This window comes from Bombina bombina, chromosome 2 (assembly GCF_027579735.1).
Source record: "Bombina bombina isolate aBomBom1 chromosome 2, aBomBom1.pri, whole genome shotgun sequence".
Classification (NCBI taxonomy): domain Eukaryota; kingdom Metazoa; phylum Chordata; class Amphibia; order Anura; family Bombinatoridae; genus Bombina; species Bombina bombina.
Genome location: NC_069500.1, coordinates 586,646,010 through 586,670,484, shown reverse-complemented (window position 1 = coordinate 586,670,484; position 24,475 = coordinate 586,646,010). Strand labels below are relative to the sequence as shown.

General features: G+C 37.4%; 1 protein-coding gene across 2 annotated transcripts in view; it reads left to right on the top strand.

The window, feature by feature from the left end:
- Window positions 1-24,475, top strand: part of PCSK5 (proprotein convertase subtilisin/kexin type 5) — an 868,299-nt gene that overhangs the window by 784,051 nt on the left and 59,773 nt on the right. The window contains exons 25-28 of one of the 2 annotated variants that reach the window (XM_053702492.1): window positions 1,801-1,843; window positions 6,373-6,515; window positions 9,705-9,909; window positions 21,424-21,436. In XM_053702492.1, the coding sequence (XP_053558467.1) occupies window positions 1,801-1,843; window positions 6,373-6,515; window positions 9,705-9,909; window positions 21,424-21,436 (404 nt within the window). The remainder of the gene's footprint in view (window positions 1-1,800; window positions 1,844-6,372; window positions 6,516-9,704; window positions 9,910-21,423; window positions 21,437-24,475) is intronic. The other variant, XM_053702490.1, reaches the window with a different exon arrangement.

Sequence of the window (24,475 nt, the reverse complement as noted above, 5' to 3'; positions counted from 1 at the left end):
TTTGTGACATAGAAGTGCAGCAGTAATATGAGACAGAAAAACTGTTTATGAAATGGTTATTAAAAATAGAAAGATAGTACCATAAATATTATTTACCTCATCATGAAGAAAACAGTTTATTTTCCTCTTTTTTAATGTTAGAAGCACATTAACTGCAAATAATTATTAATATCAATGATATATATATCTTTATTTTATTATTTTCTGTTGTAATACTGCCAAATATTAAATTCCCGAATACAAAAAACAAATATCTGATTCTTATGTATTCACTTCATTAAGCAGCAGTCAAAAAAATGTTTTGAAAGGTATGAATAGAGAGTTGAAAAGGTGTTTATTCTTATAAGTTTAGAAATTGATCTAAAGTATAACATGGTTATGTATAATGTATGTATACTGTTACTTTCTTGTATCTGTATATTATACATTTTTATTTTGTGTATTTGAATGATCTTTTATTGTAACCACTAGGTGGCACTGTTAGCAGTTTTTTAAGGTTAGCACTTAAAGGGACACTGAACCCAAATTTTTTTCTTTCATGATTCAGATAGAGCATGCAAATTTAAGCAACTTTCTAATTTACTCCTATTATCAATTTTTCTTCGTTCTCTTGCTTTCTTTATTTGAAAAAGAAGGCATCTAAGCTATTTTTTTGATTCAGGACCATGGAAAGCACTTTTTTATTGGTGGGGGAATTTATACATCAATCAGCAAGAACAACACAGTGTGTTCATCAAAAATGGGCCAGCATCTAAACTTACATTCTTGAATTTCAAATAAAGATACCAAGAGAATGAAGAAAATTTGATAATAGGAGTAAATTAGAAAGTTGCTTAAAATTGCATGCTCTATCTGAATCACGAAAGAAAAAATTGGGTTCAGTGTCCCTTTAAGGGTTAATTGGGGTGGAGTAATACACCTGTGTACAGGTATTTAAGATTTTTGTTTTTATCATATACTGTATGGGAGATGAGTAAGGGCTTCTAGCCCGAAACGTAGTCCATGTATGTACCTGCTCCTTTTATTGAAAAAAGTTTTTGGACTTTAAGCTTCACAAGTATTGTTGCTCTTTCGTATTGCTTATCTGATTTGGGGCTTGTGCAGTGACCCCTCAGCTTGCAAACTTAAAAGGACACTAAACCCATTTTTTTTTTTCTTTTATGATTCAGATAGAGAATACAATTTTAAACAACATTCCAGTTTATTTCTATTATCTAATTTGCTTCATTCTTTAGATATCCTTTGTTGAAGAAATAAAAATTCACAAGGGTGAGCCAATCACATCTATGTGTAGCCACCAATCAGCAGCTACTGAGCCTATCTGGATATGCTTTTCAGCAAAGGATATCATGAGAATTAAGCAAATTAGATAATAGAAGTAAATTAGAAAGTTGTTTAAAATTGCATGCTCTTTCTAAATAACGAAAGAAACAATTTGGGTTTCATGTCCCTTTAAATAAAAAAAAATGTTACTATTGATGGATATTCTTTTGTTATTTGGATTTTATTTTTTATTATGAAAATATTGCATTAATACTCATCTCCTGTATTTTTGTACTATACAAAGGGAGTTAGGTTACAGTAATTTTTTTTTTTTTTTGGAAACATAAATTTGGTAAACCCTTGTTTTCCAGAATATCACAGCCCTGTTATATGTATATATATATATATATATATATATATATATATATATATATAATGTTAAAGGATAATAGATTTATTGCATTACTAAACCAATATTCTGTGTAACTAACATTTTCTAAAGCCTTTTACTGTTTTTGACATCTTTATTTTTTCTAGATGATCCTACAACATGCACCTCCTGTATTAATGGATACTACATGTAAGATACCATTTGTTTTTAATATTATTCATTACTAATGTATTTATGTGAATAACAAAAAAAAATTGATTTGCAATGCTAAAACAATGAGATAGATAGATAGATAGATAGATAGATAGATAGGCAGATAGATACTTAGATAGATAGATGACTGAAAGATAGATATATAGATAAACAGACAGCCGGATAGCTATGTATCCTTGAATGCAAACTAAGGCCTAGATTTAGAGTTCGGCGGTAGCCGTCAAAACCAGCGTTAGAGGCTCCTAACGCTGGTTTTGGCCGCCCGCTGGTATTTGGAGTCAGTGATTAAAGGGTCTAACGCTCACTTTGCAGCCGCGACTTTTCCATACCGCAGATCCCCCTACGCCATTTGCGTAGCCTATCTTTTCAATGGGATCTTTCTAACGCTGGTATTTAGAGTCGTTTCTGCAGTGAGCGTTAGAGCTCTAACGACAAGATTCCAGCCGCCTGAAAAAAGCAGGAGTTAAGAGCTTTCTGGCTAACGCCGGTTTATAAAGCTCTTAACTACTGTACCCTAAAGTACACTAACACCCATAAACTACCTATGTACCCCTAAACCGAGCTCCCCCCACATCGCCGCCACTCGATTAAAAATTTTAACCCCTAATCTTCCGACCGCCACCTACGTTATACTTATGTACCCCTAATCTGCTGCCCCTAACCCCGCCGACCCCTATATTACATTTATTAACCCCTAATCTGCCCCCCACAACATCGCCGCCAGCTACTTACAATAATTAACCCCTAATCTTCCGACCGCAAAGCGCCGCCACCTACGTTATCCCTATGTACCCCTAATCTGCTGCCCCTAACACCGCCGACCCCGATATTATATTTATTAACCCCTAATCTGCCCCCCTCAACGTCGCCGACACCTACCTACACTTATTAACCCCTAATCTGCCGAGCGGACCTGAGCGCTACTATAATAAAGTTATTAACCCCGAATCCGCCTCACTAACCCTATCATAAATAGTATTAACCCCTAATCTGCCCTCCCTAACATCGCCGACACCTACCTTCAATTATTAACCCCTAATCTGACGACCGGAGCTCACCGCTATTCTAATAAATGTATTAACCCCTAAAGCTAAGTCTAACCCTAACACTAACACCCCCCTAACTTAAATATAATTTTAATCTAACGAAATAAATTAACTCTTATTAAATAAATTAATCCTATTTAAAGCTAAATACTTACCTGTAAAATAAACCCTAATATAGCTACAATATAAATTATAATTATATTATAGCTATTTTAGGATTAATATTTATTTTACAGGCAACTTGGTATTTATTTTAACTAGGTACAATAGCTATTAAATAGTTAAGAACTATTTAATAGTTACCTAGTTAAAATAATAACAAATTTACCTGTAAAATAAATCCTAACCTAAGATATAATTAAACCTAACACTACCCTATCAATAAAATAATTAAATAAACTACCTACAATTACCTACAATTAACCTAACACTACACTATCAATAAATTAAATAAACACAATTGCTACAAATAAATACAATTAAATAAACTAGCTAAAGTACAAAAAATAAAAAAGAACTAAGTTACAGAAAATAATAAAATATTTACAAACATAAGAATAATATTACAACAATTTTAAACTAATTACACCTACTCTAAGCCCCCTAATAAAATAACAAAGCCCCCCAAAATAATAAATTCCCTACCCTATTCTAAATTAAAAAAGTTACAAGCTCTTTTACCTTACCAGCCCTGAACAGGGCCCTTTGCGGGGCATGCCCCAAGGATTTCAGCTCTTTTGCCTGTAAAAAAAAACATACAATACCCCCCCCCAACATTACAACCCACCACCCACATACCCCTAATCTAACCCAAACCCCCCTTAAATAAACCTAACACTAATCCCCTGAAGATCTTCCTACCTTGTCTTCACCATCCAGGTATCACCGATCCGTCCTGGCTCCAAGATCTTCATCCAACCCAAGCGGGGGTTGGCGATCCATAATCCGGTGCTGAAGAGGTCCAGAAGAGGCTCCAAAGTCTTCATCCTATCCGGCAAGAAGAGGACATCCGGACCGGCAACCATCTTGATCCAAGCGGCATCTTCTATCTTCATCCGATGACGACCGGCTCCATCCTGAAGACCTCCACCGCGGACCCATCTTCTTCCGGCGACGTCCAACTGCAGAATGACGGTTCCTTTAAGGGACGTCATCCAAGATGGCGTCCCTCGAATTCCGATTGGCTGATAGGATTCTATCAGCCAATCGGAATTAAGGTAGGAATATTCTGATTGGCTGATGGAATCAGCCAATCAGAATCAAGTTCAATCCGATTGGCTGATCCAATCAGCCAATCAGATTGAGCTCGCATTCTATTGGCTGTTCCGATCAGCCAATAGAATGCGAGCTCAATCTGATTGGCTGATTGGATCAGCCAATCGGATTGAACTTGATTCTGATTGGCTGATTCCATCAGCCAATCAGAATATTCCTACCTTAATTCCGATTGGCTGATAGAATCCTATCAGCCAATCGGAATTCGAGGGACGCCATCTTGGATGACGTCCCTTAAAGGAACCGTCATTCTGCAGTTGGACGTCGCCGGAAGAAGATGGGTCCGCGGTGGAGGTCTTCAGGATGGAGCCGGTCGTCATCGGATGAAGATAGAAGATGCCGCTTGGATCAAGATGGTTGCCGGTCCGGATGTCCTCTTCTTGCCGGATAGGATGAAGACTTTGGAGCCTCTTCTGGACCTCTTCAGCACCGGATTATGGATCGCCAACCCCCGCTTGGGTTGGATGAAGATCTTGGAGCCAGGACGGATCGGTGATACCTGGATGGTGAAGACAAGGTAGGAAGATCTTCAGGGGATTAGTGTTAGATTTATTTAAGGGGGGTTTGGGTTAGATTAGGGGTATGTGGGTGGTGGGTTGTAATGTTGGGGGGGGGGTATTGTATGTTTTTTTTTACAGGCAAAAGAGCTGAAATCCTTGGGGCATGCCCCGCAAAGGGCCCTGTTCAGGGCTGGTAAGGTAAAAGAGCTTGTAACTTTTTTTATTTAGAATAGGGTAGGGAATTTATTATTTTGGGGGGCTTTGTTATTTTATTAGGGGGCTTAGAGTAGGTGTAATTAGTTTAAAATTGTTGTAATATTATTCTTATGTTTGTAAATATTTTATTATTTTCTGTAACTTAGTTCTTTTTTATTTTTTGTACTTTAGCTAGTTTATTTAATTGTATTTATTTGTAGCAATTGTGTTTATTTAATTTATTGATAGTGTAGTGTTAGGTTAATTGTAGGTAATTGTAGGTAGTTTATTTAATTATTTTATTGATAGGGTAGTGTTAGGTTTAATTATATCTTAGGTTAGGATTTATTTTACAGGTAAATTTGTTATTATTTTAACTAGGTAACTATTAAATAGTTCTTAACTATTTAATAGCTATTGTACCTAGTTAAAATAAATACCAAGTTGCTTGTAAAATAAATATTAATCCTAAAATAGCTATAATATAATTATAATTTATATTGTAGCTATATTAGGGTTTATTTTACAGGTAAGTATTTAGCTTTAAATAGGATTAATTTATTTAATAAGAGTTAATTTATTTCGTTAGATTAAAATTATATTTAAGTTAGGGGGGTGTTAGTGTTAGGGTTAGACTTAGCTTTAGGGGTTAATACATTTATTAGAATAGCGGTGAGCTCCGGTCGTCAGATTAGGGGTTAATAATTGAAGGTAGGTGTCGGCGATGTTAGGGAGGGCAGATTAGGGGTTAATACTATTTATGATAGGGTTAGTGAGGCGGATTCGGGGTTAATAACTTTATTATAGTAGCGCTCAGGTCCGCTCGGCAGATTAGGGGTTAATAAGTGTAGGTAGGTGTCGGCGACGTTGTGGGGGGCAGATTAGGGGTTAATAAATATAACATAGGGGTCGGCGATGTTAGGGCAGCAGATTAGGGGTACATAGGGATAACGTAGGTTGCGGCGGTTTACGGAGCGGAAGATTAGGGGTTAATAATAATATGCAGGGGTCAGCGATAGCGGGAGTGGCAGATTAGGGGTTAATAAGTGTAAGGTTAGGGGTGCTTAGACTCGGGGTACATGTTAGAGTGTTAGGTGCAGACGTAGGAAGTGTTTCCCCATAGGAAACAATGGGGCTGCGTTAGGAGCTGAACGCTGCTTTTTTGCAGGTGTTAGGTTTTTTTTCAGCTCAAACAGTCCCATTGTTTCCTATGGGGGAATCGTGCACGAGCACGTTTTTGAGGCCGGCCGCGTCCGTAAGCAACTCTGGTATCGAGAGTTGCATTTGCGGTAAAAATGCCCTACGCTCCTTTTTTGGAGCCTAACGCAGCATTTGTTTTAACTCTCGATACCAGAGTTAAATTTATGGTGCGGCCAGAAAAAAGCCCGCGGAGCGTTAACAGCCCTTTTACCGCCGAACTCTAAATCTAGGCCTATGTGACTATGTGATACAAAAGTGTACCTAGTCTAACAGAGTTCCCTTCTTGTAGGTTTGAAAGTCTCTGCTATGAGAATTGCCCAGATAATACTTACAACAAAGACTCAGAGATGATCTGTATTGAGTGTGATTTCTCTTGTTTTACCTGCACTGAAGATGAGTGTTTCTGGTGTGAGGAAGGATTCTTTCTCCAAGGTAAGTTCCAAATGCTACATTATATCCCATACCAGTACAGCATTTAGTTTTACAGACAGGAACATTTGTTTTCTCTTTTTTTTCAAGAACTTAATATTATTTTAACCTAGTAAATACATTATTTTATGTACAATTATTTGTTTATATATTGTTCAGTAATAAATAGACAATGTCCAAGTGCTAATATAGTTGTCAACAATGTAAGACTATTCAATTGATTTTAATAAATAATTTTTGCAAATGATAGATGGATAGATAGATAGACAGACAAAGAGACAGACAGAGAGAGAGAGAGAGAGAGAGAGAGAGAGAGAGAGAAAGATAGATAGATAGATAGATAGATAGATAGATAGATAGACATATAAATTTAAAAATATCTACAGTATATGAGAACAGTGGTGCCCAGGGATTGCTTTACACGTAATTACAAAAAAGGAGAAGAAAAAAAAGAGATTGGAGTTATAAAGCCCCAACCTGAAAACAAGACACAACTATCAAGTACCTGACTATAGTGAAAAAATAAAATTAGAGCCAGTAGTTATAAGTACCAGGGGAGAAATGTCACACTTTATAAAAAAAAACTTTAATAATTAAGATATTAGGTAAATATATTTTTTTAAATAACTACATAATATCTGGAAATTTGAATTCCCACTCGTACATGTAATACCACACTTAAAGGGGCAGTCAACAGTAGAATTTTTGTTGTTTAAAAAGATAGATAATCCCTTTATTACCCATTCCCCAGTTTTTCATAACCAACACAGTTATAATAATGTACTTTTTACCTCTGTGATTACCTTGTTTCTAAGCCTCTTCTGACAGCCCCCTGATCACATGACATTTTATTTATTATCTATTGACTTTCATTTTAGCCAATTAGTGCAGTGTCTGCCACAAGCCACAGGTGTGAGCACAATGTTATCTATATGGCCCACATGAACTAGCTCTTCTGCTGTTGTGAAAAGCAATTAAAAAAGCATGTGGTATGAGGCGGCCTTCAAGGGCTTAGAAATTGTCATCAGCCTTCCTTGGTTTAGCTTTCAACTAAGAATACCAATAGAACAAAGCAAAAATGGTGATAAAAGTAAACTGGAAAGTTGTTCAAAATGACATGCCCTATTTGAAATATGAAAGTCTTTTTTGGACTTGACTGTCCTTTTAAATATGAAAATTGACTGAATTTTAATTTTCATAATTCTATAATTCTATAGCCAGATTAGTATGAGTACATTGGGAAATACATAATCTGTATTTAATCAGTTTGTATTTTGGGTTGATATTATGATGTTATTATTAAAAAATATATATATTTTTCTGTTTTTATCATGTGTGTATTTACCTTATATTGTTATTATTAAAGCACTTTGATTAAGGGCTACATTTCGAGTGGAGCGCTATTTTGCTTCCTGCTCGCTCATTAACTTTGCTAGATGGAGGCTTTTTTAAAGCATTAGTTTGTGCTTGTATAGCAAGTTGAAAGTAAAGTTTGCACTCAAGGGCAGCCGATGCATGCAAAAAACCTCCATCTAGCAAAGTCGCAATCAATGGAGCGTGCAAACTGAAAAAGCAAAACTAACACCCAAATTCTCGCACTAACCCGCATCGCAATAAGCACCCTATTCTAATTATCCCTAAACCGCAACATAGCCCACTGCAATAAACTCCCTACACTATTAACCCCTAAACTACCACATAGCCCACTGCAAATTACCCCACCAAACTATTAACCCCAAAACCGACACATAGCCCACCACAAATCACCACTCTACACTATCAGTCCCTTAACTGCCACATAGCCCATGGCAAATCACCCCACTACACTATTAACCCCTAAACCTCCACATAGCCAAATCAACCCACTTCACTATTAACCCCCTAACCACCACAACCCCCATTGCAAAATTCCCCTTACCTTTTAACCACCTTACCGCTACAACCCCCCTCATTGCAAAATACCCTCTAATCTATTAACGCCTAACCGCCACAACCCCCAGCTCAAAATACCCCTTAACCTATTAACCACCTAACAACCACAACCCCCCATCAAAAAATACCCCCTAACAGCTAACCCCACTAACAACCCTAACCTAGCACCCCTAAGTTACAAAAAATAAAAAAACCTACCATTACAGAAAATAAAAAACTACCAAAAATAAAAAAGCAAACATTATCCTAAAACTAAAGTCCACTTAAAAAACCCACCCCTAAAAAAAAACTAACACTAAAACCTACTCTACAAATTGCCCTGAAAAGGGCATTTGTTGAGCAGTGCCCTAGTTGACGTTATTATAGCTCTTTTGCATGCAATAACCCTATCCTAAAACCAAAGTACCTCACCCATAAAAAACTATTTTTAAAAAATTGCCCTGAGAAGGACATTTGTCGGCAGTGCCCTAGTTGAGGTGATTATAGCTCTTTTGCTAAAATAAAATGGACATTCATTTGTCTTTTTTTCTGTCGTTTGTAATCCAGGTAGGGAACAAAATCACGGGGTGCAGAGAAACAAACCCAGTCAACAAGATGTTAATTTTTTTAAACTAAACTTGACTGATACATTATTCTATAGCAAGACAGTAGATGTGTCTTATAATTGCACAGTAATGAAATCGAGTTCCAGTCACCGAATATTTTTAAAAAGGGACCTTTGTTCAAACATGGCAGGGTCCATAGTATGTCAAATATACAACATTTCGGGCTTGCAATCAGTCCTTAGTCATGTCACTAGATACAATTGCCACCCATAGTTGATTGTTTGCTTCATTTGCACTACCAGGGACTGGGATGCTCCAGGAAAGCTCTTTTCATGCTGAGCTAATCAATATGCCCACAGCTGATCACAGTTGAAGGTCAAATGGCTTTGTGTGTGCCATTGAGAAGGTGATTAGCTACACCTGATTGAGTTTACAAGTCATTTTAGGAGGGGGTGATCCTTTTTAAAACTCAGTGATTCTGTTTTTAAATTGTCTTTATTTTTGCCTCACATGTTGGTGTTATATCTTTCACTTGGATGTTATAAGTTGCACTGAGTAATTACAACTGGATAAACAAAAACTGTGTCTGTCTTTATTTCAGGCTGCAAAGCAACAAAATGTGATTATTTTCAAAGGGGGTGATTCTTTTCAATACCCACTTGTATATCTCAAGCATAATTCATATGATATTATGTATAATGTTTTCTTGTTGCAGATGGTGCATGTGTAAGTAACTGTGGTGTTGGGTTTTATGCTGATGACATTGATCGAGAATGTGAGTCTTGTCACAAATCATGTGAATCGTGTTTGGGACCAGACTATGATGAGTGCACAGCCTGCAAAAAAAACTTTCCGCTCACCAATGGAATATGTATAGACCCTTCAAAAATGCAACAGGCAAGAACATTTTGGAATGGTACGTGATAAAAATTTACTATAGTGATAGACAACCAGGTAAATTCAATTCAAAGGACCATCAAAGTGGAGCTTGCACTTTCCTTGATGTGTAGTTTGTTGGGAGGAATAGCATCCAGAATGTACAAAGGAACTTAATACTGAAACAAAGATTAATGCATTCCAGATTTGAATAGGCATATTTTGATGTACAAATCTAGCAGCAAATATGCTTTTAGTATAGGTTAGCACTGTTTCAGTAATAGCTTTTACGAGCTATGGAGGGGCATATCTACATTTGCCCCCTGTATTCAGACTCTGCCTGCATATAGACGTTTGAGCAGGTGTTTACAAGAAGGCACACAAGGCATAAGTACATATGCTCGGAGCACAGTAAACAGTGTTTTGCTAAAGCATGTGTACTAAATTAATCCAACTTTTTTACAAGTAAATGTTATCATGTCCATTAAATTTTTATTTTTATGTTTAAAATGCAACTTTATTGAAACCTTGAGCTATGTTTAGTTAAACTATAAAGCAAAATAAATAATTTGACCAAACACAAAATGTACCCAACAAGCATAAAGTCTCTATCAGTTCCAAGACGTAGATAGCATAAAAAACCTATCACATTTACATACTTTAATTGGGTCAGAGGTGCCCACGTCATATAAAATATTGACATTTCAATATATCATAATGTTTATAAGTTTCATAAATGTCAATCAAATATAATTATGATAGGGGTGTTGCTATGCTGGAATAAAATCCTTGATTGAATAATACGGTGCCTAATGAGCTATTAATTTTATATTGTATCTCTAGCGACCCTCCTGCTTTATTTACAGAGCTGTAAGGTAGCAATAATAAAGGTCATTTCTGCAATCTAAAATATATTGTATTTGATTTAAGACAGAATTCTTAAACATGTTTATAAAAGGATCTGCTTAAAACCATGTGTTAGAAAGTGATGTTGATATGCTGTAAGTTGTGTTGCAAAATTGATTTAAAAAAAAGTATTCTAATCTATTTTAATAGAACAGTGGCTTGTGGTAAAGACATTGAAAAACATTCAGTAGACTGTAGGTTATTATTTTATAAAACTGGCTTACTTATAAAGAAGCATTATATTATTCCGGCACTTATTTAAAATTACTTTTCATAACTCAATCCCACAAGCCTGGATAAATTGCTTAATTTCCATCTTTTTTAAAACAATTTTGTTTTAAAGGGATGTGAAAGTGAAAATTAAACTTAACTTAAGCATGCATTTTTAAGAGACAATTTTACTATTCTCAATTTCTTTCATGTAATTAGCAAGAGTCCATGAGCTAGTGACGTATGGGATATACATTCCTACCAGGAGGGGCAAAGTTTCCCAAACCTCAAAATGCCTATAAATACACCCCTCACCACACCCATAAATCAGTTTTACAAACTTTGCCTCCTATGGAGGTGGTGAAGTAAGTTTGTGCTAGATTCTACGATGATATGCGCTCCGCAGCAGGTTGGAGCCCGGTTTTCCTCTCAGAGTGCAGTGAATGTCAGAGGGATGTGAAGAGAGTATTGCCTATTTGAATTCAATGATCTCCTTCTACGGGGTCTATTTCATAGGTTCTCTGTTATCGGTCGTAGAGATTCATCTCTTACCTCCCTTTTCAGATCGACGATATACTCTTATATATGTACCATTACCTCTGCTGATTTTCGTTTCAGTACTGGTTTGGCTTTCTACAAACATGTAGATGAGTGTCCTGGGGTAAGTAAGTCTTATTTTCTGTGAAACTCTAAAGCTATGGTTGGGCACTTTTTTTAAAGTTCTAAATATATGTATTCAAACATTTATTTGCCTTGACTCAGAATGTTCAACATTCCTTTTTTTCAGACAGTCAGTTTCATATTTGGGATAATGCATTTGAATCAATCATTTTTCTTACCTTAAAAATTTGACTTTTTCCCTGTGGGCTGTCAGGCTCGCGGGGGCTGAAAATGCTTCATTTTATTGCGTCATTCTTGGCGCGGACTTTTTTGGCGCAAAAAATCTTTTCTGTTTCCGGCGTCATACGTGTCGCCAGAAGTTGCGTCATTTTTTGACGTTCTTTTGCGCCAAAAATGTCGGCGTTCCGGATGTGGCGTCGCTTTTGTCTCCACATTATTTAAGTCTCATTTTTCATTGCTTCTGGTTGCTAGAAGCTTGTTCTTTGGCATTTTTTCCCATTCCTGAAACTGTCATTTAAGGAATTTGATCAATTTTGCTTTATATGTTGTTTTTTCTCTTACATATTGCAAGATGTCTCACGTTGCATCTGAGTCAGAAGATACTTCAGGAAAATCGCTGTCTGGTGCTGGAACTACCAAAGCTAAGTGTATCTGCTGTAAACTTTTGGTAGCTGTTCCTCCAGCTGTTGTTTGTATTATATGTCATGACAAACTTGTTAATGCAGATAATATTTCCTTTAGTAAAGTACCATTACCTGTTGCAGTTCCAACAACATCTAATGTTCAGAGTGTTCCTGATAACATAAGAGATTTTGTTTCTGAATCCATTAAGAAGGCTATGTCTGTTATTCCTCCTTCTAGTAAACACAAAAAGTCTTTTAAAACTTCTCTTTATCCAGATGAATTTTTAAATGAACATCATCATTCTGATTCTAATGATTCTTCTGGTTCAGAGGATTCTGTCTCAGAGGTTGATGCTGATAAATCTTCATATTTATTTAAGATGGAATTTATTCGTTCTTTACTTAAAGAAGTTTTAATTGCTTTAGAAATTGAGGATTCTGGTCCTCTTGATACTAAATCTAAACGTTTAGACAAGGTCTTTAAATCTCCTGTGGTTATTCCAGAAGTTTTTTCTGTTCCTGGTGCTATTTCTGAAGTAATTTCCAGAGAATGGAATAATTTGGGTAATTCATTTACTCCTTCTAAACGTTTTAAGCAATTATATCCTGTGCCGTCCAACAGATTAGAGTTTTGGGACAAAATCCCTAAAGTTGATGGGGCTATTTCTACCCTTGCTAAACGTACTACTATTCCTACGGCAGATGGTACTTCCTTTAAGGATCCTTTAGATAGGAAAATTGAATCCTTTCTAAGAAAAGCTTATCTGTGTTCAGGTAATCTTCTTAGACCTGCTATATCATTGGCTGATGCTGCTGCAGCTTTAACTTTTTGGTTGGAAACTTTAGCGTAACAAGTAACAGATCATGATTCTCATAATATTATTATTCTTCTTCAACATGCTAATAATTTTATCTGTGATGCCATTTTTGATATTATCAGAGTTGATGTCAGGTTTATGTCTCTAGCTATTTTAGCTAGAAGAGCTTTATGGCTTAAAACTTGGAATGCTGATATGTCTTCTAAATCGACTCTACTTTCCCTTTCTTTCCAGGGTAATAAATTATTTGGTTCTCAGTTGGATTCTATTATCTCAACTGTTACTGGTGGGAAAGGAACTTTTTTACCACAGGATAAAAAATCTAAAGGTAAAAACAGGGCTAATAATCGTTTTCGTTCCTTTCGTTTCAACAAAGAACAAAAGCCTGATCCTTCATCCTCAGGAGCAGTTTCAGTTTGGAAACCATCTCCAGTCTGGAATAAATCCAAGCCTTCTAGAAAAGCAAAGCCAGCTTCTAAGTCCACATGAAGGTGCGGCCCTCATTCCAGCTCAGCTGGTAGGGGGCAGATTACGTTTTTTCAAAGAAATTTGGATCTATTCTGTTCACAATATTTGGATTCAGAACATTGTTTCAGAAAGGTACAGAATTGGTTTCAAGATAAGACCTCCTGCAAAGAGATTTTTTCTTTCTCGTGTCCCAGTAAACCCAGTGAAAGCTCAAGCATTTCTGAAATGTGTTTCAGATCTAGAGTTGGCTGGAGTAATTATGCCAGTTCCAGTTCTGGAACAGGGGCTGGGGTTTTATTCGAATCTCTTCATTGTACCAAAGAAGGAGAATTCCTTCAGACCAGTTCTGGATCTAAAAATATTGAATCGTTATGTAAGGATACCAACATTCAAAATGGTAACTGTAAGGATTATCTTGCCTTTTGTTCAGCAAGGGCATTATATGTCTACAATAGATTTACAGGATGCATATCTGCATATTCCGATTCATCCAGCTCACTATCAGTTCCTGAGATTCTCTTTCCTGGACAAGCATTACCAGTTTGTGGCTCTGCCGTTTGGCCTAGCTACAGCTCCAAGAATTTTTACAAAGGTTCTCGGTGCCCTTCTGTCTGTAATCAGAGAACAGGGTATTGTGGTATTTCCTTATTTGGACGATATCTTGGTACTTGCTCAGTCTTCACATTTAGCAGAATCTCATACGAATCGACTTGTGTTGTTTCTTCAAGATCATGGTTGAAGGATCAATTCACTAAAAAGTTCATTGATTCTGTCTTTGACAGACAAGAGACGTCTAAAATTGATTTCAGCTTGTCAAAACCTTCAGTCACAATCATTCCCTTCGGTAGCCTTATGCATGGAAATTCTAGGTCTTATGACTGCTGCATCGGACGCGATCCCCTTTGCTCGTTTTCACATGCGACCTCTTCAGCTCTGTATGCTGAACCAATGGTGCAGGGATTACACAAAGATTTCTCAATTAATATTTTTAAAACCGATTGTACGACGTGGTGGACAGATCACCATCGTTTAGTTCAGGGGGCTTCTTTTGTTCTTCCGACCTGGACTGTAATTTCAACAGATGCAAGTCTTACAGGTTGGGGAGCTGTGTGGGGGTCTCTGACAGCACAAGGGGTTTGGGAATCTCAGGAGGTGAGATTACCGATCAATATTTTGGAACTCCGTGCAATTTTCAGAGCTCTTCAGTCTTGGCCTCTTCTGAAGAGAGAATCGTTCATTTGTTTTCAGACAGACAATGTCACAACTGTGGCATACATCAATCATCAAGGAGGGACTCACAGTCCTCTGGCTATGAAAGAAGTATCTCGAATTCTGGTTTGGGCGGAATCCAGCTCCTGTCTAATCTCTGCGGTTCATATTCCAGGAATAGACAATTGGGAAGCGGATTATCTCAGTCGCCAAACGTTGCATCCGGGCGAATGGTCTCTTCACCCAGAGGTATTTCTTCAGATTGTTCAAATGTGGGAACTTCCAGAAATAGATCTGATGGCTTCTCATCTAAACAAGAAACTTCCCAGGTATCTGTCCAGATCCTGGGATCCTCAGGCGGAGGCAGTGGATGCATTATCACTTCCTTGGAAGTATCATCCTGCCTATATCTTTCCGCCTCTAGTTCTTCTTCCAAGAGTAATCTCCAAGATTCTGAAGGAATGCTCGTTTGTTCTGCTGGTAGCTCCAGCATGGCCTCACAGGTTTTGGTATGAGGATCTTGTCCGGATGGCCTCTTGCCAACCGTGGACTCTTCCGTTAAGACCAGACCTTCTGTCGCAAGGTCCTTTTTTCCATCAGGATCTCAAATCCTTAAATTTAAAGGTATGGAGATTGAATGCTTGATTCTGGGTCAAAGAGGTTTCTCTGACTCTGTGATTAATACTATGTTACAGGCTCGTAAATCTGTATCTAGAGAGATATATTATAGAGTCTGGAAGACTTATATTTCTTGGTGTCTTTCTCATCATTTTTCCTGGCATTCTTTTAGAATTCCGAGAATTTTACAGTTTCTTCAGGATGGTTTAGATAAAGGTTTGTCCGCAAGTTCCTTGAAAGGACAAATCTCTGCTCTTTCTGTTCTTTTTCACAGAAAGATTGCTAATCTTCCTGATATTCATTGTTTTGTACAAGCTTTGGTTCGTATAAAACCTGTCATTAAGTCTATTTCTCCTCCTTGGAGTTTGAATTTGGTTCTGGGGGCTCTTCAAGCTCCTCCTTTTGAACCCATGCATTCATTGGACATTAAATTACTTTCTTGGAAAGATTTGTTCCTTTTGGCAATCTCTTCTGCCAGAAGAGTCTCTGAATTATCTGCTCTTTCTTGTGAGTCTCCTTTTCTGATTTTTCATCAGGATAAGGCGGTGTTGCAAACTTCTTTTGAATTTTTACCTAAGGTTGTGAATTCCAACAACATTAGTAGAGAAATTGTGGTTCCTTCATTATGTCCTAATCCTAAGAATTCTAAGGAGAAATCGTTGCATTCTTTGGATGTTGTTAGAGCTTTGAAATATTATGTTGAAGCTACTAAGTCTTTCCGAAAGACTTCTAGTCTATTTGTCATCTTTTCCGGTTCTAGAAAAGGTCAGAAAGCTTCTGCCATTTCTTTGGCATCTTGGTTGAAATCCTTAATTCACCATGCTTATGTCGAGTCGGGTAAAACTCCGCCTCAAAGGATTACAGCTCATTCTACTAGGTCAGTTTCTACTTCCTGGGCGTTTAGGAATGAGGCTTCGGTTGATCAGATTTGCAAAGCAGCAACTTGGTCCTCTTTGCATACTTTTACTAAATTCTACCATTTTGATGTGTTTTCTTCTTCTGAAGCAGTTTTTGGTAGAAAAGTACTTCAGGCAGCGGTTTCAGTTTGAATCTTCTGCTTATGTTTTCATTAAACTTTATTTTGGGTGTGGATTATTTTCAGCAGGAATTGGCTGTCTTTATTTTATCCCTCCCTCTCTAGTGACTCTTGCGTGGAAAGATCCACATCTTGGGTAGTCATTATCCCATACGTCACTAGCTCATGGACTCTTGCTAATTACATGAAAGAAAACATAATTTATGTAAGAACTTACCTGATAAATTCATTTCTTTCATATTAGCAAGAGTCCATGAGGCCCACCCTTTTTGTGGTGGTTATGATTTTTTTTTATAAAGCACAATTATTCCAATTCCTTATTTTATATGCTTTCGCACTTTTTTTATCACCCCACTTCTTGGCTATTCGTTAAACTGATTTGTGGGTGTGGTGAGGGGTGTATTTATAGGCATTTTGAGGTTTGGGAAACTTTGCCCCTCCTGGTAGGAATGTATATCCCATACGTCACTAGCTCATGGACTCTTGCTAATATGAAAGAAATGAATTTATCAGGTAAGTTCTTACATAAATTATGTTTTTACTTTATTCTCTTGATATCTGTTCCACTAATATTGGCACCCTTGGTAAATATGAGCAAAGAAAGCTGTGAAAAATTGTCACTTGTTTAACCTTTTGATCTTTTGTTAAAAAAAAAAAATACACAAAAATACTCTGCTATTATGGATATCAAACAGTTGCTAGCACAACACAGGTTTATATAAAAAAATCTTTGTTAAATATATGTGTGGCACAATTATTGGCACCCCTATGAGTTCATATGAGAAAAATATATTTGAACTATATTCCTATTCGCCTAGATTACGAGTTTTGAGCGATATAGGGAAATTAACAAACGCAACAAAAGTGGCGTTATTTAATCCCCTATAGCGCTGCCATTACAAGTTTTAATAAACCAGGCTTGTGCGGGCGATATAGGGTTTTTAAGCTCGATACTGCACCAAAATCAAGTACTGATTTGACAGACTCGTGCACGCTTTCCCCATAGACATCAATGGGGAGAGCGGGTCAGAAAAAAGTCTAACACCTGCGATCGCGGAAAGAAAAGCTCCGTAACGCAGCCCTATTGATGTCTATGGGGAAAAAGAAAATACGGTTTAAACCTAAAACCCTAACATAAACCCTATGTCTAAACAACTCTAATCTGCTGCCCCTGACATCGCCGACGCCTACATACAGTTATTAAACCCTAATCTGCCGTTCCTGATATCGCTGACACCTAAATAAAGGTATTAACCCCTAATCTGCCGCTCCCGATATCGCCGATACTATACTAAAGTTATTAACCCCTATTCGGCCGCACCCCAACATCGCCCACACTATAATAAATATATTAACCCCTATTCCACCACTCCCTGACATCGCCGCAACTAAATAAAGCTATTAACCCCTAAACCTCTGGCCTCTCACATCAATACCACTAAATAAACCTATTAACCCCAAAACCGCCAGCCCCCCACATCGCATCAACCTAAATTAAACTATTAACCCCTGACCCTAACCTAACTCTAACCCTAACCCTAAAACTCCCTAACTTTAACATAATTAAAATAGAGCTAAATTAAATTTACAATTATTAACTAATTAATTCCTTTTTAAAACTAAATACTTACCTGTGAAATAAAACCAAAGCTAGCTACAATATAACTAATAGTTATATCATAGTTAGCTTAGGTTTTATTTTTATTTCACAGGTAAATTTGTATTTATTTTAACTAGGTAGACGAGTTAGTAAATAGTTATTAACTATTTACTAACTACCTAGTTAAAATAAATACAAAAGTACCTGTCAAATAAAACCTAAGCCACCTTACACTAAAACCTAACATTACAAAAAAGAAAAAAAACTACCATTAAAAAAAATAAAAAACCTACTATTACAAAAAAAAACAAAAGAAAATTATCCAAAAAAATAAAAAATTTTCCTATTCTATTACCCTTTAAAAAAAAAAAAAACCATCCCAAAATAAAAAAGCCAAATCTAAAATAAACTACCAAGGGCCCTTAACCCCTTAATGACCGGACCATTTTTCAATTTTCTTACCCTTAATGACAATGGCTATTTTTACATTTCTGCAGTGTTTGTGTTTAGCTGTAATTTTCCTCTTACTCATTTACTGTACCCACACATATTATATACCGTTTTTCTCGCCATTAAATGGACTTTCTAAAGATACCATTATTTTCATCATATCTTATAATTTACTATAAAAAAAATACAAAATATGAGGAAAAAATGGAAAAAAAACACACTTTTTCTAACTTTGACCCCCAAAATCTGTTACACATCTACAACCACCAAAAAACACCCATTGTAAATAGTTTCTAAATTTTGTCCTGAGTTTAGAAATACCCAATGTTTACATGTTCTTTTTTTTTTTTGCAAGTTATAGGGCAAAAAATACAAGTAGCACTTTGCTATTTCCAAACCACTTTTTTTTAAAAAATTAGCGCTAGTTACATTGGAACATTGATATCTTTCAGGAATCCCTGAATATCCCTTGACAAGTATATATTTTTATTTAGAAGACATTCCAAAGTATTGATCTAGGCCCATTTTGGTATATTTCATGCCACCATTTCACCGCCAAATGCGATCAAATAAAAAAAATTGTTGACTTTTTCACAATTTTTTTCACAAACTTTAGGATTCTCGCTGAATTTATTTACAAACATCTTGTGCAATTATGGCATAAATGGTTGTAAATGCTTCTTTGGGATCCCCTTTGTTCAGAAATAGCAGACATATATGGCTTTGGCGTTGCTTTTTGGTAATTAGAAGGCCGCTAAATGCCGCTGCACACCACACGTGTATTATGCCCAGCAGTGAAGGGGTTAACTAGGGAGCTTGTAGGGAGCTTTTAGGTTTAATTTTAGCTTTAGTGTAGTGTAATAGACAACCCAAATTAATGATCTAGGCCCATTTTGGTATATTTCATGCCACCATTTCACCGCCAAATACGATCAAATAAAAAAAAACTGTTAAATTTTTCACAATTTTAGGTTTCTCACTGAAATTATTTACAAACAGCTTGTGCAATTATGGCATAAATGGTTGTAAATGCTTCTCTGGGATCCCCTTTGTTCAGAAATAGCAGACATATATGGCTTTGGCGTTGCTTTTTGGTAATAATAAGGCCGTTAAATGCTGCTGCGCACCACACTTGTAATATGCCCAGCAGTTAAGGGGTTAATTAGGTAGCTTGTAGGGTTAATTTTTATCTTTAGTGTAGAGATCAGCCTCCCACCTGACACATCCCACCCCCTGATCCCCCCCTGACCTCCCTCAAACAGCACTCTTCCCTCCCCCACCTCACAATTGTCACCGCCATCTTAAGTACTGGCAGAAAGTCTGCCAGTACTGAAATAAAAATCATTTATTATTTTTTGTTATTTTTTTTTTCATACTGTCTGCAGTCTGCATCCCCCCTTACCCCACAACCTCCCTGATCCCCCCATACATCTCTCTAACCCTCCCCCTCTACCTATTTGCCGCCATCTTGGGTACTGGCAGCTGTCTGCCAGTACCCAATTTGCCCCCAAAAATAGTTTTTTTTTAACTTTTTTAGATTAAAAATTAGTTTTCTGTAGTGTAGCTGCCCCCCCTTAAGTATCTACATCCCTCCCCCTCCCAGATCCCTTACTAAACAAAGAAGATCCCCATGCATCTTTATTGATCTGGTTTTTTTTTTTCTCGGGCATATTTTGCGTGCGCGCTCACCCCATGATCGCTTCCAGCACTGCTAACAACAGAGGACGTACCAGGTACGTCAATTGTCATTAAGGGAATGTTTTTCTATGACGTGCCTGGTAAGTCCTCTGTCATTAAGGGGTTAAAAGGGCCTTTTGTAGGGCATTGCCCTAAGTTAAACAGCTCTTTTGCTTTAAAAAAAAAAAACACCCCCTAACAGTATACAAACCCCCACCCCCCATACTACCAAGGGCCCTTAAAAGGGCCTTTTGTAGGGCATTGCCCTAAATATAATAGATATTTTCCTACAAAAGAAAAACAAACACTCCTAAAAAAAATACATTACACAAAATAACAAATTATCAAAAATAATAAAAATTATTCCTATTCTAATACCCATTAAAAAAACACCCCAAAATAAAAAATCTAATCTAAAATAAACTACCAATAGCCCTTAAAAGGGCATTTTGTAGGGCATTGCCCTAAGTTAAACAGCTCTTTTACCTTTAAAAAAAAAACAAAGACCCACTAACATTACAAATCCCCACCCCTCAAACCCACAAACTAAAAAAAAACTATCTAAAAAACCTAAGCTACCCATTGCACTAAAAAGGGCATTTGGATGGGAATTGCCCTTAAAAGGGCATTTAGCTCTTTTACATGCTCAAACCCTAAACTAAAAAAAAAACCCACCCAAAAAACCCTTAAAAAACCTAACACTAACCCCCAATGATCCACTTACAGTTTTTGAAGTCCTGCTTGAACGATCTTAATTCCGGCAGGGAAGTCCTCATCCAGGCAGCGAGAAGTCTTCATCCAGACGGCCTCTTCAATCTTCATCCCGGCGGTGAAGTCCTCATCCAAGCGGCAAGAAGTTTTCATCCAGGCGGCCTCCTCAATCTTCATCCAATCAGCCAATAGAATGAGAGCTGCTTAAATCCTATTGGTTGATTTGAACAGCCAATAGGATTTAAGCAGCTCTAATTATATTGGCTGATTCATCATCCAATAGAATGAGAGCTGCTTAAATCCTATTGGCTAATTTTAGCAGCTCTAATTCCTATTGGCTGATTAAAAAATTTCAGCCAATAGGAATGCAAGGGACGCCATCTTGGATCGTGTACCTTGCATTGAAGATTTAGTGTACGGCGGCGACCTATGAAGAGGATGCGCCACTCCAGATGTCTTCAGGATGGGCCCGCTCCACGTCGCTGGGATCAAGATAGAAGATGCCGCCGGGATGAAGATTGAAGAGGACATCTGGATGAAGACTTCTCGCTGCCTGAATGAGGACTCCGTCGGGATGAAGATTCTTCAAGCGGGACTTCAAAAACTGTAAGTGGATCGTCAGAGGTTAGTGTTAGGTTTTTTGGGTGTTTTTTTTTTTAAGTTTAGGGTTTGGGCATGTAAAAGAGCTAAATGTCCTTTTAAGGGCAATGCCCATCCAAATAGCCTTCTCAGGGCAATGGGTAGCTTAGGTTTTTGTTAGAATTAGGTTTTTTATTTTGGGGGGTTGGTCGGGTGGTGGGTTTTACTGTTCAGGGGGTCTTTGTATTTTTTTTTTACAGGTAAAAGAGCTGTTTAACTTAGGGCAATGCCCTACAAAAGGCAGTTTATTGTAGGCTGGGGGGGTATTTTGGGGGTTATTTTGGATGGGCTTTTTTATTTTGATAGGGCTATTAGAGTAGGTGTAATTCTTTTTTATTTTTGATCATTTTGTTTGTTATTTTTCGTAATTTAGTGTTTATTATTTTTTGTAATTTAGTCTTTTTTATTTTTTGTAATTGGATACTTTGTAATTTGTACTATAGTATACTTTGTAGTGTAAGGATTTTTTTAATGTTTTGTTTAGTTTAATTTAATTGGTAGTTAGTTTAATTTTAGTTTAATAATTATGTTATTTTAATTGTTAGTTTAAACTTAGTTTTTTTTAATTTGACAGGTAAATTTTAATTTAATTTAAGCTAGGGAAATTGTAATTTTAATCTAAAGTTAGGGTTATGGTTAGATTTAGAGGTTACTAGTTTAATTTAGTTTATTGCAATGTGGGGGCTTTCGGTTTAGGGGTTAATAGTTTAAATTAGTTTTTTTCGCTGTGGGGGGCTTATGGTTTAGGGGTTAATAGGTTTATTATTGTGGCGGCGGTGTAGAGCTTAATAACTATAGTATAGTGGGGGCGATGTGGGCGGAAGGCAGATTAGGGGTTAATTATATTTAAATAGTGTTTGTGATGCGTGAAGGCGGCGGTTTAGGGGTTAATAAGTTTATTATAGTGCTGACAATGTCGGGAGCGGCGGAATAGGGGTTAATAAGTTTAATATAGTGTTTGCGATGTGGGAGGGTCTCGGTTTAGGGGTTAATAGGTAGTTTATGGGTGTTATTGTACTTTGTAGCAGTTTAGTTATGAGTGTTTTGTTACAGATTTGTAGCGTAACACTCATAACTACTGACTTTAGATGGCGGTACAGATCTTGACGTTTTAGGCTGTAACGCCATTTTTTTAGCCAGAATGCAAAACTCGTAATACCAGCACTGTGGGAATCCCATTAAAAACATAATTTTTACAAGTGTGGGACTGATGTTGCATTAAAGGCTAATAGGCTTGCGGTACACCTATAATGACAAGACTTGTAATGGCTGCGGTGCTGTTTTAACGCTGAAATGACCATATTTTCAGCATTAAAAGATGAACGCACAAACTTGTAAACTAGCTGATTGATATTTTACATTTTTTAGTACACCTGGGTGACTAGTAACAGGAAATTGCTCACCATGACTTCCTGTTTCACAGGAGTATAAATATGAGGTAACACATAGGCCAATTTTCCTTAGTCAGATCATAACAATGGGTAAGACCAAGGAATATAGCTGTGATGTGCCACAAGTGGCTATAAGAAAATAGCTAAAGCATTGAAAATGCCCTTTCCACCATCAGGGCAACAATTAAGAAGTTCCAGTCAACTGGAAATGTTATGAACCAACCTGGAAGAGGATGTGTGTCTATATTGTCTCAACGCACTGTGAAGAGGATAGTTTGAGTAGCCATAAAAATCTCAAAGGATCACAGCTGGAGAATTGGAGAAGTTAGTTGCATAGAGTAGCCAAAATATCTCCAAGGATCACAGCTGGAGAAGTTAGTTGCATCTTGGTGTCAGAAAGTCTCTAACTACAATCCAACATCACCTATATCACCACAAGTTGTTTGGAAGGGTTTCAAGAACAAAACCTTAACCTATATTCTCATCTAAAAACAAACTCAAGTGTCTTCAAATGGGATTAGGTTCTATGGTCAGATGAAACTAAAATAGAGTTTGTTGGCAATAAACACCAGATGTGGGTTTGACGCACACAGAGAGGTAGCCATATGTAAAAGTACCTCATGCCCATGATTAAATATGGTGGTAAATCGTTCATGTATTGGGGCTGTTTTTCTGCCAGATGACCTGGACATTTTATTTGGATACATGGCATCATGGACTCTATCAAATATCACTAACTCCTTCAGCCTGTCACAATCCACCCTATTCCCTACCCACCGCAAAGGACACTCAATTGATCTGGTATTCTCCTATCTCTGCTCTCTCTCTAATGTTGCATGTCGCCCATTTCCCATCTCAGACCACCATCTGCTCACCTTTAATCCTAATATAGATACTAAACCTACTTCCCCCTCTCTCCCCCGCACCAGCAGAAATCTGCACACTGTGGACGCTCCCCAACTCTCCAATCTTATTCAACTACGCCTCCCCCACACTTCCACGATATCCTGCCCTGACCTTGCTATAACCCACTATAACAAAACTCTCTCTGCTGCACTTGACACTCTCGCTCTACCCCAACCTCGCAAAGCCCCACGTCGTCAGCTCCAACCCTGGCACTCCCAACAAACGTGTCACCTACAAAAATGCTCCCGCACTGCTGAGCGTGCCTGGAGGAAATCCCGCTCTGAACATGATTTCATGCACTATAAGTTCATTCTCTACTCTTACACCTCTGCCTTCCCTTAGCTAAGTAAACCTACTTCTCCTCTCCATATCCATATATCCACTCACTCCTCAAACCCTAAAAGACTCTTCTCTATTTTCAACTCTCTCCTCTACCAACCTGCACCACCCCCCTCATCTGCATTCAGCGCTCAAGACCTCGCTGACTATTTTCTCAATAAAACACTTGCAATCCAAGGAAACATCCCAAACACAAACCGGCAATCTCCCAACTCCGCTCCCAGTCACCCCCTCTGCCACTCTCTGCACCTTCCTCCCAACCACTGAGAGTGAAGTGGCTTCCCTTTTGTCTTCCTCACACCTCACTACCTGCCCACTTGACCCTATTCCTTCACATCTAATCCCTCCTCTGTCTACCACCCTCACTCCGGCTCTTACTCACATATTT